The sequence below is a fragment of the Miscanthus floridulus genome, chromosome 19 (genome assembly GCF_019320115.1).
Source record: "Miscanthus floridulus cultivar M001 chromosome 19, ASM1932011v1, whole genome shotgun sequence".
NCBI lineage: Eukaryota > Viridiplantae > Streptophyta > Magnoliopsida > Poales > Poaceae > Miscanthus > Miscanthus floridulus.
In genome coordinates, this window is record NC_089598.1 from 91270635 (window position 1) to 91288816 (window position 18182).

General features: G+C 45.4%; 1 protein-coding gene across 2 annotated transcripts; it reads left to right on the forward strand.

Annotated features, from left to right (window-relative positions):
* Positions 1–7297: 7297 nt before the first annotated feature.
* Positions 7298–15683, forward strand: LOC136528233 (RNA polymerase II C-terminal domain phosphatase-like 4). 2 transcript variants are annotated; one of them, XM_066521164.1, is made up of 8 exons: positions 7298–7640; positions 11589–11662; positions 12090–12217; positions 12381–12561; positions 13357–13646; positions 14167–14355; positions 14489–14527; positions 14726–15683. In XM_066521164.1, the coding sequence occupies exons 1-8, from the start codon at positions 7420–7422 to the stop codon at positions 15299–15301; spliced, it is 1698 nt and encodes a 565-aa protein (XP_066377261.1). In that variant the 5' UTR covers positions 7298–7419; the 3' UTR covers positions 15302–15683. The 2 variants fall into 2 exon arrangements, with proteins under 2 accessions (XP_066377261.1, XP_066377262.1); XM_066521165.1 differs by having other exon boundaries at positions 14167–14337.
* Positions 15684–18182: the final 2499 nt, after the last annotated feature.

Sequence of the window (18182 nt, forward strand, 5' to 3'; positions counted from 1 at the left end):
AAGCGCTCAGAGGCCTTGAGTAGTTTGAAGAACGGTAGTCCCTTTTCGCCGAGGCATGATATAAAGCGGCTGAGAGCAGCCATGCACCCTGTGAGCTTTTGTATATCCTTTGCGTAGGTCGGTCATTTCATATTGGTAATGGCAGAGACCTTGTCGGGGTTGGATTCGATACTGTGGGCGCTAACAATGTAGCCCAGAAGTATGCCAGATAGAACTCCAAAGATGCACTTTGAAGGGTTCAACTTCCATCTATATCTTTTCAAGTTGGCGAACATTTCTTCGAGGTCGACAATGAGACTGTCGGCGGTTTTGGATTTAACGACCACATCATCGATGTAAGCTTCTACGTTGCGACCTATTTGTTGGTCAAGGCACATCTAGATGGCCCTTTAGTAGGTCGCCTCGGTGTTTTTGAGTCTGAAAGACATGGTGGTATAGCAATACGCACCAAAAGGCATGATGAACGATGTTTTGATCTAGTTGTCCTCTTTGAGAGATATCTGGTGATAGCTAGAGTAACAGTCGAGGAAGGAGAGGAGTTCACAACCAGTGGTGGAGTCTATAATCTCGTCTATCCAAGGCAGACCGAAGGGGTATTTAGAGCAGTGTTTGTTGAGATCAGTGTAATCAACACACATTCTCCATTCTTTATTCTTTTTTTGAACTAGAACTGGGTTTGCCAACCACTCAGGATGATACACTTCTTTAATAAATCTAGCTGCTAGGAGCCATTTTATTTCTACCCTAATAGCCTCCTTGTCTGGCGTGAATCATCAGAGCTTCTGCTTGATCGGCTTGGCGGTCGGTGAGACATTCAAGGAGTGCTCGATCTTCTCCCGTGGTACCCCTGGCATGTCTACATGTTTCCAAGCAAACACGTCGGCATTGGCACATAGGAAGGAGACGAGCATGCTTTCCTATTTGGGGTCGAGATGAGCCCCAATCTTGGCGATCTTGGTGGAGTGGTCGAGGTCGAGGCCGACCTCCTTTATTTTCTTAGACTTGGCGGAGGCACGAGGAGGCTCTAGCATTGGGATCTCTAGGTCATCGGCGGGCACCGTCTTGGCGTCGGTGACCATGCTGGCCATCTAGATGGAGAGGTCGGTGGCTTCGGCGAGGGAGAGACTCTCTGTTTTATAGGCGTAGGCGATGGAGAGGTTGGCCTGTAGGGCCAAAACTCCTGCATGCGAAGGCGTCTTCAATACCAGATAGGTGTAGTGCGGTATGGCCATGAACTTGGCCAGAGCTAGCCAACCAAGTATGGCGTGGTAGGCGGTGTTGAAGTTAGTAACGTAGAAGTTGATGTGCTCGATACAAAAGTTGTTGGCCATGCCGAATTGTACCGAGAGGGTGATCTCTCCAAGCGGTTGGGATGCCCTACCAGGTACCACCCCCCAGAAGGAGTCAGAGGGAGTGAGGTCTTCTACTCCAAGGCCTAGCTCCTTTAGGGCTCCGACAAAGAGCAGGTTTAGGGTGCTTTCGCTGTCGATGAGTACTTTCCTGAAGAGTACTTTCTTGATGGTTGCATCGAGAATGAGGGGGAAACGCCCTGTGTGAGGGATGTCCATCCACTGGTCATCCCTACTAAAGGTGATGTGGACCTCAGACCAGGAGTGATAGCTAGGGTCGGTGATAGCGTCTTCTGTGTTTACGGCGAGCACCCGGCGGGCGGTGAGTTTTTGATCTCTTCTATTTTTAAGGCGGTGAGGCCCCCAAAGATAGTGACGACCACTTTGTCGTGATCCTAGAAGGCGTTATTGTTGTCCCTAGGTGGTCGGCGACCTTTGGCGTCGTCGTCCTTCTTTTTGGCTTGGAACTCCTTAGCCAAGCCAAGGCAGTCCTTCATCTTGTGCTTGTTGTTCTTGTGGAGGGGGCACGGGCCTTTGAGGATTTTCTGGTACTGCTCGTCATAGTTATGTTTGGCGCGAGGTTTGTCAATGGTGGTGATGATGTTGTCTGGACAGCGACGGCGATACTAACCAGCATTAGACCCTTCTGGCTGATCGCGGCCACTGTCCTGATGGTGGTCACGGTCATCGTAGCGGTGGTCACTGTGGCGTCGTTCATCGAGGCGATTGTTGCTACGGCGAGTTGAGCAGTGAGTGCCCACATCCTCATTGAAATGAACTTTGGCCTCTTTAGCATCGACGTATTGATCGACGGTCGTGATCATCTCACCAATCCCCCTTGGTGGCTTATGATTGAATTTGGAGCGGAGGTCACGATGATGGAGTCCTCAGACAAAGGCGGTGATGACTTCTGCTTCCATGATGTTAGGAATAGAATTCCTCATCTCGAAAAAACATCTGATGTAGCTACAGAGAAGCTTGGACGATTTTTGATAAATACGATTCAAATCGTGCTTGGTGCCCGACCGAGTACATGTAGCCATGTAATTGTCGGTGAAGACCTTCTTCAACTGTTCCCAAGATTCGATGGAATCTGGGGCGAGGCTCGTGAGCCAGTTCATTACGGTCGGCATGAGCATGACAGGAAGATAGTTCACCATGACACTGGTATCTCCCCCGGTGGCACGCACAGTGGTGGCATAAGCTTGTAGCCACTGTGTGGGGTTCATCTATCTCTCATAGGGCTCAACCCCAGTGATTTTGAAACCATGAGGCCACTAGAGTGTTCAGAGTGCTCTCATGAATGCTTGGGGGCCCTTCGGGATCACCACCGTCTAGATTGGTGGCATTGCCGGCGTTAAGTGGCTGGAGGGCTGCATCCGGATTACTGAATTCTTGCTCATATTCTTCACGCCGGCGTACTTCCTCTTCATGCCGAGAGAAATGGTGCCCATCGATATGACGTCGTGCATCCCGGAGATTGTTGATGTGTGCTCGGACATCTTGATCGACTTCTTGGTCAAGTTGGCGAGGGTAGTTGATACGGTTTCCCCTAGCTCCCCCCTAGAGGGGTTGTCCATCATCACAATGTTGGTCGGCGAAATGGCTTCTGTCGGGGCGATGATTGGATCTTGGCGCGGTGGATCAGCGATTCGAGCTTGTCGAGTAGGAAGGTCCCTGATCCTGGGAGATCTCATTGACCTGCCAGTGCGCAGCTTTAAGCATTACGACGACCTTGGCGACTTCTGGTGTTTGCTTGAGCCGAGTGAGCTCATTAGCGACCATGGCCAAGTTGGTGCTTGGGGTCTTGTAGACATCGTGGCCGTCGACATGGATGACTTTGTCGTCGAGGTTGCGGTGAAGTGGGTGTGGCCTCCCTTGCGAGTCGAGTTGTTCTCCGTTGCGAGCAGCCTCGGTTAGCACAATGGCGGACTCATTCGCTCGGCGCTGTGCACAGTTGGTGTTTCTGTTGACATGAGCTGTGCGGTCCTCATCAGTTTCTCCATCCCACGGAGGGCTATCGATGCTGACATTAAAAATCCCACCTCCGCGGAAAGGTGGAAAAGGAGGTTGGATGGCAGCGGTTTCGGCGACAATCTCCACAGGGCCCTAGGACTCAGAGTCTGGATTTTCCTCTAGGATGGTGTGGAGGGATTCTTTGGGATGTTGGCCGATTTGTAGCATATTGACAGTCGGTGAGAGCTGGTCAGCGATTGGGTCGGCGAGAGGATAGATGTCTCCAATCTGGTCGGTGAATTTGTCCCTTAGGGCATCCTAATGGATGGTGGCCATATCCCCTGGAGTTTTCTGATTGGTTTCTGATAGATTGGAACCGGAAGGTGGTCGGCGCTGAACTAGAGTGGTCAGGGCTGATTCCATGAGGAAGAGGCAGTCAATGAGCTTTTGGCTGACCTGGTCAATGGATGCGATTAGATCATTGTTGTTGACCTGCTTCCTCGAGTAGCAGGGTAGCAGGCGATGAGTTGTTGGTGAAGACAACCTCGGAGGCGGTTCCGAGATTGGATCTGCTATCACGGACGTTGTTGTGGTTGGCGCAGAATCGATCTGCATCGACTTGATGATCTCTCCGTCTCCGTCAGCATTGATGACCCAAGAGATTGATCCGACCGTAAAGATCTGGTCGGGCTTTGGAGAGGACAAAGAGCCTAAAAAGTGTACCATCTTGTTCGTCATGGAAACAGCATGCACACCCCTACCTGGTATGCCAACTGTCGACAGAATATCATCAGCAGTCCTCCGAGGGGTATCCCATGAAGATAAATTAATCAGCAAAGGTACGTGTAATCAAGAACAAGAAGGCAACAGAGACACAAGAGTTAGACAGGTTCGGGCCGTTAGCACGACGTAATACCCTACTCCTGTGGTCTGTTAGTTTATATTGGCTATCGTATGATATTGCGTGCGTTTTGAGGGGGTCCCCTACCTGCCTTATATAGTCAGGTAGGGTTATAAGTCGGTTAGATCTAGGAGATAACCAGTAAGTAATAACAGATTACAAAAATCACGGGATCGAGCATATCCTAACACATCTCGTAGCATCTTTAGGATATCGCCCTTGATGTCTTGCGGTACACACCGATCAGTACCTTGCACCGTAAGTCTTTGTCTTGTGGGCTGGACTACCCCTGGTGGCGCAGCCTATGTAGTCTGTCGTGGGTATCCGGGGTCGTACCCCCACATGTGGGTACCCAACCTAAGAACAACATAGACAATGACAACATAGACAATGATGATGTAGATGAGGATGATTACCTTATGAATCCTGAACCACATACCAGAAGACATTGAAGCTATGAAAGCAATCAGGTAATAACTTGTCTAGTCTTCTCTATTATTTATGTTTTTTCCTTTGTAAAATACATGATATTGATTCTATTCTTATTTCAAGGGAGAACCAAATAAGAGAGCAAGGAACACCAAATCAACCCAAAGTTCCATTATGCCTTTAAAGGAAGATGCACCAGCGGCATCCATGTCTTTTTCTCCATGGTTTGGTATTTCTTCCTTTCTCACATGGTTATTTCGCACTTCTGATGGATTCTAAATACCAACTAATTTGTCATCGTAGTCAAAACTTGGAAACAACATCTTCTAAAAAGAGGAAAAGTGATGATTGTACACCTGAAACCTCTAAAAGGTAATTTATATATTGCTGAAATCTCTCTATATCATCACATCTTGCTTTGAAAACTTCATTATTTGACTACCATGACAGCCACAGCTTGGAAGTTTCAAGTAAGAAAAAGGGAAACCACACTAACTCCAACTCTGGACGTTCAAAATTGTACGTTTTCTAATTCTGAATTTTAGTTACATGAATCCAATTTATTCCCTCTTATCTAAACCATTGTCAATGTATAACATTTGTAGGTCAATAAGTGGGTCAAATCAGTCCGAAACACTTTCTATTGCTTCACGTGAAGATCGACCTGCTCAAGTTAAAAGGAAGCGGACACCCATCAAGAAGAAGCTAGGTCTTCCAAAGAAAAAAGGCGTAGATATTTCGAAGGTGCCACCTGACAGCTCATCGATGGGTACAAGAAGCAAGGCAGTACTTCTAGCAGCCCTGCCATGAGCACACGAAGCAAAAGAAGGCTCAGTCTTTGATTTGTTATATGCTTATTGAATTTGCTAGTTGTATGTGAGACCAATGTATATTTAAATTCACACTCTTGTGTGACCTTATTTATGTGAGACCTTGTTTATGTGTGACTAAAACTATGGTGGATTTATGTGAGACCTTATTTATGTGAGACTCAGTTAATTGCAATGCATGTGTGAAAATTTTTAGAGCACATTAGGGCTTGTTCGCTTGGAGGAATTCTGGAGGAATTTGGATGGTTTGGAGGAATGCTGGAGGAATTTGTGAGAGAAAAACACTGTTTCGGATGAAAAAAGAAGCGGATCAAGCCGGGTTTAAGGGCAAGCGAACGGGGATGTACTGTTATGTGTCCTATTTGCTTAATATTACTTCAAATATGTATTGTTATGTGTATTACATGCTCAAAATATGTACTGCTGTTATATGTGAATTTATTTGCTTAATATTACTTCAAATATATAATAAATAAACAAAACTCTGCAGTTTATTTTTTTACGCTACAGGCAAAACGGTCTTTTTATCCTTGCCTTAATACCGTCAAGTGGCAAAAACAGACGGAAGGCCATAAAAGGAATGTAAGTTCGTTTCAGAGCCATACAAGTAAGTTAAAAAAATTAGAGGAGCCATTTTTTACGAGGCCGTACATATAAAAAAACTCTTGTTTCATCCATTCATCAGTCCTCACCACCAGCCCAACTAATTTACCTGGTACTACTCTCTGCACCAGAATAAGAAAAGCCCAGTCTTGATTCACCTCCCTCTAAAGATGTCAATGGGGACCCGATCCCCGATTCCCCACGGAGAATTCCCCTATTAGGGACGGGGATGGGACTAAATTTATCCCCACGGGGAACTAAATGGGAGAAAATCATTCCCCGTGGGGTCTGGCAGGGGCGGGTTTGGGAGCCTGTCCCCCGTCCCTGTTAACCCGCATCCCCGTTTCTTCACCTGCTCATCACAGCCTCCAACAGTCCAACTCATTCCGTCGGCCCATCAGCCCAAAGCCCACGTAAGAATGCCACGTATATATATGGAAAAACCTAGCTCTGCCTCCCTGCCGCTGCACCCGCACTCCCTCTCGCTCACTAGTCCGCCGCACTCCCTCTCGCTCACCCGCACGGCCGCACTCCCTCTCGCTCCCTGCCTCCCCGCCGCCGCACCCGCACTCCCTCTCGCTCTCGCTCCACCTCTCATCCACCTCCGGCGCGGATCATGGCGAAGCGGTCCTCACAGCGCTCGGCGGCGTAGATCCATGCTGAGGCCGGGTGGATCTATGGCGGGGCAACGCAGATCCAGGCCGGGCCTGGGCAGATCCTCGGTGTGGTTGCCCACCCATGGCGGCGTCGCGCAGGGCGGCACGACCTCCCTCTCGCGGGTGCGGGCAGCGGCGTACCCCCGGCGGTGGATCCTCCCTCTCCCTCGAGCTCTACGGCGGATCTGGCCAAGGAGCACCTCCAGCGACGGCGGATCCTCCCTCTCCCTTGAGCTCGGCGACGGATTTGGCCAAGGAGCACCTCCAGCAGTGGCGGATCCTCCCACTCCCTTGAGCTCGGTGGCGGATCTGGCCGAGGAGCACCTCCAGCGACGACGGATCTGGCCGAGGAGCGCCTCCAACGGCTTCTCCAGGCGGATCTGCGACTGTGGTGGTCAGATCCGTGGGCGAGGTGGCCGCGTGCTCGTCGATGGCGTCTACGGCGGCGGCGGCGAGCGTGCTTCACGTGTTGCGGGGATGGGGATCCCCACGGGGATTAAATCCTCAAGCGGGAATGGGGATGGGGAAGAAGTGCTCCTACGAGTCTTTACAGAAACGGGAACGGGGGGAAATTTGTCGCGGGGACGGGGATGGGCGAGATAACCCCCCGTTGACATCTCGACCTCGCTCCTTCCAAACGCTCTCTAGCCCCACCCCACCCTTCTGCCTGCCCTCGGCGCCGCGCGGCCGCGCCCATGAGCCTCGCCGAGGCGCCGTCGCCGTCCCCGTCGTCGTCGAGCGGGAGCGACGACTTCGCGGCCCTCCTCGACTCCGAGCTCGAGCTCGCCTCCGGCGCCGACTCCGCCTTCCCTGGTGACCCCTCCCCCGCTTTCCCCGCCACCGAGGACGAGGACGAGGACGAGGATGAGGATGAGGATCCGGAGGAGCCAGAGGTTGACCCCATAGAACAAAACGGGTACGCGCCGCCTGCCTGGTCCTCCCTCCTCTTAATTCACCGCTAGACGACTCCATGGGTTTGGTGGCATCGGCCACGCGATTATTATAACCTTGAATTCCACGCGCATTTAGAGTTGGATGATCGGCCTCGCTGTTGGATTAGGGATAAGCATATTTGCCCCGATTCGAGCTTATTAGGGTTTCGTGTTTCATCGGGTAAAACATATGCTTCAGGGTTTTGCTTGCTTTTTTTTACATGCCTCACTAGGTGATGGCCCGTGCGTTGCAAGGGCCATACAAAATTTACACGAGATAGTAGACCTTCCCAAATAACATGCAAATTAAAAACAATACAAATATTCATGGTATGCATGTCTAGGCCGAAATAAGATCTTTCAACATCTTTTGGAGCAAATAGCAACTGTCAGTCTGTGTCAGTGTGCCTTGAATTCATCAGGCTCAGGGCAGCAAAGGCCTTTTGTGATGTGGGATGCTGATGCTATGATATACTTTACTTGGGATGTTAATCAGGGCATCAAATTAATGACTCCTTGTACAGGAGGCCGATACATTCTAAAGACCACAACCTCCTACCACCACTAAGTACCACTTTTGGTAGTTTATTTTCAAATAAAATACAAATTCAGAAAACAATACCTGTTGATTTTTCTTTAGAGGTCTACAATTCTGACCAATTTCAGACTTCCAGGCATGCTTGAAAGTTCAAAAACTTTCTGGTGAAGCAATGATTTTGCTAGCTTTGCTTGTTGTACATACTGACAGCAGAGAGTAACTATTCAGCTAACCTTTTCCTGTAAATAATAGTTTATCAGGAGTTCAAAATTTTATACTCAATCTTAGCTACTCCCTCCATCTAAAAGTCTAAATCATATAAGCCTTGGGCACGGTGACCAAGGAGAACATCAAGCGTGCCTATTTTCATTTAGTCACCATGCTCTCGTTAATCCTTAGAGCGTCTGTTTGTTTTCCCATGTAAACGGATGCTAACGTTGTTGCATGTGGAGGTGCACGCGGAGGCTCCTAGTAGATAGAAAACGGACCTGATAGATAGAAGAAATAAATGGCTAACGGACTAAACGGAACGGCAGCCATGCGTTAATTCAGCTGGGAATACGAGGAGTTGTGAGCGCCAGAAACCAAGCAAAATAGGAGAGAGAAGCTAGACGATTTAGACTTAAGGAAAATTTAATTTTACTAAGATGATTTAGACTTTTGGATGGAGGGAGTACTATATATGGTATGGGAAGTATCGTTTCATGTATAATATTTCATACCACTACGGCCCCGTTCGCTGGTCTGAAACTTGGCTGAAACTGGCTGAAAAACATTGTTCCGGCTGAATTGTTGTGAGAGAAAAACACTGTTCCGGCTGAAAAAAGAAGCCGAACAAGTCATTTTTAAGACAAGCGAACGGGGCCTACATGAGAATATGGCCTAAAGATATACCACTACTGATCATTTAGTGAAATATATTCACGACAAGTCCACAAATCATTTAAACAACGAATCAACCAACTACAACAACAACAACAACAAAGCCTTTAAGTCCCAAACAAGTTGGGGTAGGCTAGAGTTGAAACCCAACAGAAGAACGAATCAACCAACTAATAGCAATTTAAACAACTATGGAATCTGTTATGATTGGCGTCATGTACCAGTGACGCAAGTGACAGAGTGGCTCATTAGCATGGGCTTGGCAACAGCACGCCGCGGCAGCCGGAGAGCGCTGCGACTTATAATACAAACCATAAAATGGAATGTATTTATTTATCAGGATTTGAAGCACAAGTCTTTTGCTCGAGCCCTGCAACTGATCTTGAAAGGGCGTACCCAGTGCAGAGAGCTCCCGCTCTGTGCGGGGTCTGGGGAAGGGTGTCAGTGGCAAGCCTTACCCTCGCCTGTGCAATGCGAGGAGACCGCGACTCGAACCCGGGACCTTCCGGTCACAGGCGGTAAGACTCTACCGCTTGCACCAGGCCCGCCCTTCGCAACTGATCTTGCTCCCTCCTTTTTTATATTTCCCCTCCAAATCGACCCTCAAGTTACAGCTAGCAACTTGGACCAAATAGAGAAAACCGAGAGTAGATCAAGACTAATGGTTTCTTGGATATGTGATTCATGTAGAAAGAAATGGATGACCAATTCATGCATTTACCTTCTCCTGCACGGAGAAAATGTGCAAGCCATATGCGTTGAGGAGGATCCTCACTGCAGCAGTTGTGTTTCTAAAAGGATTTACCACCACCACGCCCCCCCCCCCCCCCCCCCCCCCCCCCCCCCCGCATATTTACTGAAGTTCCTACTGCTCGTGTACTGAGCGCACTTAACCATATTGACTAGTGAATCGACTTTTCTATTATGTGAAATGCCAAATCTGAAATTCGTAGAACCAATAGATTTGATAGCACTGCTCTAATCTTCAGTCCCCATTTATAGAGTACCATGAAGGCATCCATTCTCTTGTGTTATGCAAGTTTCATGTCTATCATGTTCTCATCTTCAGCTTATGGATACAAGCTGAAATTAGGGCAAGACATGCGAGCATGTGCTGTAGCTTGTCCTCTCTGTTGTGGTAAATGAATAAATGATTGAACTCTTGCACTCATGTCTGTCATGTTTTCATCTTTTGCTTATGGATACAGGCTAAAATTAGGACAAGATGTTTTGACGGGCATCTCTTATCAACGCCGGCCCAGGCCCAGTGACTAGGCCACACCGGCGGCAAGGGGCCCAGGCGCTGTGGATCAGCTATCTATAGTTATTTTTGCTATTTCCATAATTATAGGATTTGTGATTGATTTGCTTGTAAGTTTCAGGGGATAAATACCCCTTGACTCTTTGGGAATTAATTAAGCAAGGCAATAGTATTTGCCTGGCCTCAAGGGTCATCTACGTGACCCTCCTGCCTCCCTGCTCTCTCTCTCACGCACTCCCTAGGGCAAGCCGCCGCTCCCTGCACAGCCACAGCGCCTCCGTGAATTCCGCCCTCGTCCTCCCATCTCATACCCGTATGCTCTTCGCAGTCGCAGTAGGATCAAGGATCCTATCACAAGACATGCAAGCATGTGCCTTAGCTCGTAGCTTATCCTCTCTGTTGTGGTAAATGATATAATTCTTGCATTCTGTTGCTGCAAGGCCTATTTAAATGACAATCCTAGTGAGAAATGTGAATCCTAGTCAATTAGAATCCAAAAGCAAACAAACATTCGAGCACTCCTAGCTACTGTCTGTTCTATCTTTTCCTTTAAGAAATGTGTACCCTGCTTGATTTATTCATTTGGCTTTTGATGTAAACTTGTGTTACTAAATAGACCCCTTCCCTTGCCTTTGATTTTTGGGCCTAGTAGTTGTAAATTTGTCTTGTACTAGAGTAGTAAGACACCTGCTTATGGATTGAGGTTCAGTTCAATATAATTAAAATCCTAGTTCATCCCTTCTAATCCAGGGAGGGAGGGAGAATCATTGCATCCTAGTCAGTTTTCTAAAAGTCAGGTGGATTACTGGTGTTGCCTAGTGACTAGGCTGGCTCGGTGGCTGCCCCTTGCTGTTTTGTGCTTGATCTTCTGGTGTTCAATATCTTTCCAAAAAAGCTGTTAGATCATTGATTCACATGAAATGAAATTCAAACTTCTGATGCTAAAAACAAATGGGATATCAATAGAATTGCAAGTCAGCAGTTATGATATCATGGAGGTATTGATTGTATCGAAAAGTGCACATGTGTAAAAATGCTGCATCAGATGTTGTATCAAGTGCGGTGTCTTTCCATGCTGGGTAGTAAGAGTTTTCAGTTATCATTGAGGATGGGGAGAGCACTCTAGTATTCGGAGAAAACGAAGGGACAAAGTTCATGGGATGAAGTTGTGTTAAGAAAGAACTAATCGTTACTTGTTTCGTAGATTTTGTACTATGAATCTGACTGCTGTCAACTGCATGCAAAATGCAGTACCAAAAGGCGTAGAGTGGAGGAACAGCTTCAAGATCAAGGAACATCAGTTAGGCCTGACAAAATTCCCACTGGTACGCTTCTTAGTCTCACTTTGCAAATATGTTAGTGTCATTTTGCAACCTAAGGGGACATGATTATGCATTTAATTCAAAATTCAAATGTGGTGTTCTAAATTATATTTTTCTGCATTGTGTTGCACGGTTGACTCGCTACCTTGTTCGTAGGTTGCACTAATTGTACAGATGGTTGCCCTTTCAGAGTTGTAGAATATAAACCACTTTCTGTCATTTATATTTCTGAATTTAATCACAACAAATTATCCAGCTGCCGGTGGCTATTATATTTTCTTTTTAGAATATCCCTAAATGTTGTGTAACTTCATTTCTTTCTTCTGTTGCAACTGGCTTGGGCTTAGTTCATCATATATTGAGCATTGAGTGTCTAAGTGTTCGTGTGTGATAGATGGCATGTTAAATTATTGAGAATACATTTTTTCAGGTGCATCTAAAAATGTCCAGGTCGAGGCATGTCCACATCCTGGATATTTTGGTGGACTTTGCTTTAGATGTGGCAAGCCACAAGACGAGGAAAATGTTTCAGGAGTTGCTTTTGGTTACATCCACAAGGTACTTCAGAATGTGGAGTTCCCTTATGGCACCTGTATTTTTGGGCACACTTTTGCAAATTTGTGGGCGCTGTACTGCCATTTTATTTTCATTTCCAGTTGCACTTGCACATTGCCTTGTCTCTGAGCAGTTTTACAAATTTAGGAGGATTATTAAAATGCAGGGCTTGAGGCTAGGTACCTCAGAAATTGACAGACTACGTGGTGCTGATTTGAAGAATCTGTTGCGTGAAAGAAAATTAGTACTCATTTTGGACTTGGATCACACACTGATCAACTCGACCAAACTCCAAGATATTTCTTTTGCTGAAAAAGATTTGGGTATTCAGACTGCTGCTTCAAAAGGTAATATTATATAATTATAATAAGTTTTGAGAACTTGTAGTCATCTTTGGTTGAAATTATATTTTATTACCATGAGCATAAGGTACCACCTCTGATTGCAACTATAGATGCCATTATGTTGTCATGATATATTTTGTCAACTTTTGATTTTTACATGATTTTATTTGAAAGATGGCATGAGTAACATTTTCTCTTATACATCTATTACATCATAAAATTTCTATTTGTTTACAAAGTTCTGTTTGAAAATAGAGTAGTGGGTACTGGCCAATGTTGCCTCTTTTGCTAGACAATGGAAATAAAAAGATGGCATGTATGTTTGAATGTGGACTCGAATGCATACAGTTTACTGAGTGACGGGCACTAGGGCAGAGCCAATATATTTGTATAAGCAGCTAGCATTTCACAATAGAAAATAGAAGTTCAATGCCACTACTCATGGCATGTCTATATGCTTTAGCCTATTCCTGCATAATGTGGTTTTAGTTACAGATTGAAATTATTAAGAACTTTAGGGCCCTCTAGTCCCTCTATCTTTTGTTCTCAGACAAACATTTTTATGGCTCAGTGCAGTTAGCATCAGTTGGTATTACCCATAAATGAACTTTACAAGTCTTTTCTAACTTCTATCCTATTAAGCAGAGTAATAATGATTAACAACTTTTATATAATTACAGATGATTATTTTCTTGCAGTTGTCTATGTTTCATGTCCTTTGACCCTTGCTGAAACTGTTGTGGCTTATCCATGAATGTATATAACATAGCTAGTGAACCCCTCATTTTCTAAATGCAGATGATCCAAACAGAAGCATCTTTTCACTAAATTCAATGCAGATGCTCACAAAATTGAGACCATTTGTCCGAGAATTTCTGAAAGAAGCAAGCAATATGTTTGAGATGTATATATACACCATGGGTGACAAACCTTATGCAATTGAAATTGCGAAGCTTCTTGACCCTAGTAACATCTATTTTCCTTCGAAAGTGATTTCAAACTCAGATTGCACTCAGCAACACCAGAAAGGTCTTGATGTGATTCTTGGAGCTGAAAGTGTTGCAGTGATTCTTGATGACACTGAGTATGTAAGTGTTATTATCAGCATGTTCGCTTGTTGGTTTCAGTCAGGGCTTATCAGCCAGCCAACAGTGTTTTCCTCTCACAACAAACCAGCACCAGCTGGGCTTATCAGTCCAGAAACCAACCAGCGAACAGGCCCTAAATGACTATTTTCATAAGTATGCGCATTTTCTATCCAAAATAGGGCAAGCTGATTTAGAACAGTTTTATTTTATGCAACCAAAAGTCACATTATTTGACATGAATTCATTGGCCAAGCTCGGTCTTAAATGTCTCATTGTAGAATACTCTGATCACTCGTAAGTGTTCCTGGTTAGTAACTGCTCTTTATTTCCTGTTTGCTTCCAACATATAGATTTAAAAATAGAAACATCTATCCTCAATTATCAAAGTGTAATGATTATCCTCAATGTGTAGAAGCTGGTAGGACCATGTTATTCGTGCTTAGAGTGATCAAAATTTCTGTTTTTTATTGTCATTTGCCATTCATGGCTGGCCAGCCTGAAAAATGGAATTTTGTTTCAGGTATGGCAGAAGCATAAAGAAAACCTGATTCTGATGGAGAGATATCATTTCTTTGCTTCAAGCTGCCGCCAATTTGGTTTTGGTGTTAGGTCGTTGGCAGAGTCGATGCAAGATGAAAGGGAGAGTGATGGTGCTTTGGCTACTGTTTTAGATGTCTTGAAGCGCATACACGCGAGTTTCTTTGACATGGTTTATTCAGTTCAAAGTTTTATCACATTATCACTCTTTTTTTCTATGTTCTATTCGTCACAGTAGACCGGAATCTTGTAAGGACAAAAGTATTTCATTTTTAACCATTTGTCCTTGTACTTCTCTTATGTAGGCTGTTGAAACTGATCTTTCTTCACGGGATGTAAGACAGGTAGGCTTTGCATATACCCTTCGCGCTGCCTTTTATGCTTTAAGAACTATTTATGTTTTTCTTAAGAGTAGGTGAATTGTGTTTTATCAATTTTAAAATAACTGAACTATAGCTTGCTTAATATATCCTGTATGTGGTGTGGCTTACAGATCTCATTTGTAATTGGCTGTTTCTTGTGTTTGTATGCCCCCTATACAGGTGATCAAGGCGGTACGGAAGGAAATACTGCAAGGTTGCAAAATAGTCTTCAGTCGGGTGTTCCCAAACAATACTCGCCCACAGGAGCAGATGTTCTGGAAGATGGCCGAGTATCTGGGTGCCGTTTGCTCTACAGATGTGGATTCTAGTGTCACCCATGTTGTAACTGTGGATCTGGGAACAGAGAAGGCCCGCTGGGGTGTTGACAACAAGAAGTTCTTGGTCCACCTACGCTGGATTGAAGCAGCAAATTTCCGGTGGCATAGGCAACCGGAGGAAGATTTTCCTGTCACTGCCCCGAAGGAAAAGAGCAAAGACAAAGATAATGCTGTGGCTGGCAAGAAGGAAACCAGCAAGGATAGACAGAATTCTGCAGCTGAGAAAAAGGAAACGACGAAGGACAAGGAAGAAAATGCTGCAGCTAGGCAGAAGGAAACGATGAAGGAGAAGGAAGAAAATGCTGTGGCTGGCCAGAAGGAAACGGGGAACGACGAAAGAAATGTAGGCGGTCAGGAGAAAGATGATGCCAAAGAAAACGCTGTGGCCACATCTACTACGAGTCCTACTGACTCGTAATCTATGTTGGGCTCCAAAAGTATCTGACACAGTGTAGGCTTGCAGGTTTGGTAAGGGGGATGGAAATTTAGCTTTTGTTATCCGTTCGTGCAGGCCCAGGACTTTAGATCTGGTCCATCGCAAATTTTGCTGCTGGCCTGAAGCTGATTGGGCCTCCGGCCATATAACTTACACAACGATGAAACTATAGGAGTTCAAGCAAATTGATGTGGTTATGGCACAATTCTAGGTGAATCCATGCGACTATGTGCGCAGATGGACTTTAGCTTGTACCTGCTTCTGTAGGTACTGCCCCCTGATTGAACCACAGTAAATCTGTAAACATTCGTGATCGTTAGTGGAACTATGGATTCTTAAGTTGAAAATGGTCCACATGAATTAATTCTTGTGCACTGGAAAAGGTTTATGTGTAGGTCTCTATGATGTTGCCATACATTGAGTACGACGGAGTCATTGGTCTTTTCGTTATTGTGATGATGATGAATTGATGAAGACAAGAATAAATTCCGGCATTGAGCAAGAAAGAATCTCTTCTGATTTCCTGTGATTTTCGTGTGATTGTGACGTCAAACCTGTATTATCTAGAACTCTTGTCATGACCTGGCGTCCCATAATTGAAGCCTACGCCTGCGCCCTTGTTGAAAGGTCTAGATAATTTTGCTTCCATAAGAGAGCAATGCCAAATTTTTTGGAATTTCATACAAAATTGACCAACTATGCAGGGATTAGAAGAGTTTGAGCACTTGAATGGGCAGCTGCAGATAAAACTGAGGGCTTATAAACGATAGCAGTAACACTTGTTCTCCGGATGTTCCGTGCAGGAAAACAAAATAGCAACCTGACGGGCCTCACAATCTCTGATCCGCCTGCATAGCTGGCTCGCGAATTACACGGGCCGGCCTAACCTTGTTCAGACCCAAATAGCAATGCACCCCCGCCATAGCCATACCCGGCCTCTACAACCTTCATATTCTGGGCCGCTTATTTTTCTTTCTCCCTTTCAGCCCTCTCGGTCGTCCTCGCCAACTCCATTGTTTCCTTTTCTTTTGGTTCTTCATTCAGTCTTCTTCATCACCTTTTGGAAGACGAATGATTCTAAAAAAAAACACTTTTCGAAGACGAACTATCGCTCCATCCACCGCGTCCGCACAAACTTTTCTTTTATCGAACTCACCGACTCCGGACGAAAACAACTTTTCCCGGGAAAACACGAACGGAGCAGCACACGTTCGAAATGTCCAACCGACAGCGAGCGAGCAACACTTCTGACACCAAATCTATCTTCGTCGTCGTCCACCATGCATGCAACGCGCAACCGTTCGCCGCACGTGCGCGCGTGCCGTCTGGACGGCGCATTTCTCCGGTGAGAGAGATTCATGGTGAGACACCAGCGGAGCAACGTGGATCTCTCGTCTCTGAACGAGCACCCGTCAACACCCTGCTGGCCCGCACCATGAAGGCTGTCAGCCCTGTCACTTCTTCTGAACTGAAAAACGCATGCGGACGAGGACCGAGGAGGTCGTGAATTGTCGCCCGCCTGTCGGTGATCAAGGTACTGTTCTTCTGATGATGGAACTTGCGCCGTGTTTAGTTCAAAAAGATTTCTCAAAAAGTGCTACAATATATATTATATCGAATCTTGCGATACGTGCATGAAGCATTAAATGTAGACGAAAAAAACTAATTGCACGGTTTGATGGAAAATTGCGAGACGAACGTTTTGAGCCTAATTAGTCCATGATTGAATACTAATTGCTAAATAAAAACGAAAGTGCTACAGTAGCCCAAATTCCAAACTTCAGCCAACTAAACACGGGCTTGACAAGGATTTTCGATAAGAAAAGTACTAGTAGAACGGCTAGTAAACGGCTATTTCAAACGGTTTCAGCGCGACTCGACGGTAAAAACAACGCATTCCGGGTTCCGGCCCGTGTCCTCCTCGGGGAGACTGAAAGTGACAGGCAACAACGGCCTTATTTAGATGCAAAAAATTTGGCAAAATGGACACAGTAGCGTTTTCGTTTTATTTGACAATTAGTGTCCTATCATAGTCTAATTAGGCTTAAAAGATTCGTCTCGTGGATTTCGTCTAAACTGTGTAATTAGTTTTATTTTTTATTTATATTTAATGCTTCATGCATGCATCCAAAGATTCGATGCGACGAAAAATGTAAAAAATTTTGCAAAATATTTGGGTAACCAAACTGGGCCTCAGAGAAATCGAGGAGTAGCGCTTGCTGCCGAGATCTAAAAAAAAAACTCCCAAACTGACAGCTGTGGAAAGGGCATTTTATTATTACGGAACCTAATAATTAATCAATCCCGGCCCGCGCCCTCTCAAAAGCATTTTATGATTGCAGTCAACAAATACAAGCACGCTGAAACTGCCAAGAAATTTGCCACCTGTAAGGGAGAGATTCTGATAATTAGCACCCAATTTACAAGCCTTTCAAGATTTGACGACACTCATCTCACAATGGAATGTGGGCGTCAATCTGAGTCATTGACATGTGAGTCATCGTGTCAAATCTTGAAAACCTCACGAATTAATTGTCGATTTTAAAAATTTCTCCCCAAAATACAAGGGCAGATCTAAGGTAAACCGTTGGGACCAGCTATCGTTCCGACGAACCAGCTATCCTCAGTCACAGAGCCTTTTTCCAGTTGATTTTTGAGCTGATAAGCTCGGCTAATGCTAATTTATTATAAGAGAAAAACACTATGGCTGACTGATAAACTCTGGCTGAAACCAATAAATGAACAGGCTGATAACTTATACTGACTTTGCTGACGTGGCAATTGCTGGAGCCGGATCATTCCACATTCCACAAAATTGCCATGCTCAGCTATTTGTAACATACTCCCAGATTTAATAGCACTA

Excerpts from the sequence above, each read along its gene's own strand:
- LOC136528233 (XM_066521164.1), top strand. The coding sequence starts at position 7,420 with ATGAGCCTCGCCGAGGCGCCGTCGCCGTCCCCGTCGTCGTCGAGCGGG. Across the intron at positions 7,641-11,588 it reads GACCCCATAGAACAAAACGG|TACCAAAAGGCGTAGAGTGG; the intron begins GTACGCGCCGCC and ends TGCAAAATGCAG. Across the intron at positions 14,356-14,488 it reads ACGCGAGTTTCTTTGACATG|GCTGTTGAAACTGATCTTTC; the intron begins GTTTATTCAGTT and ends TCTCTTATGTAG.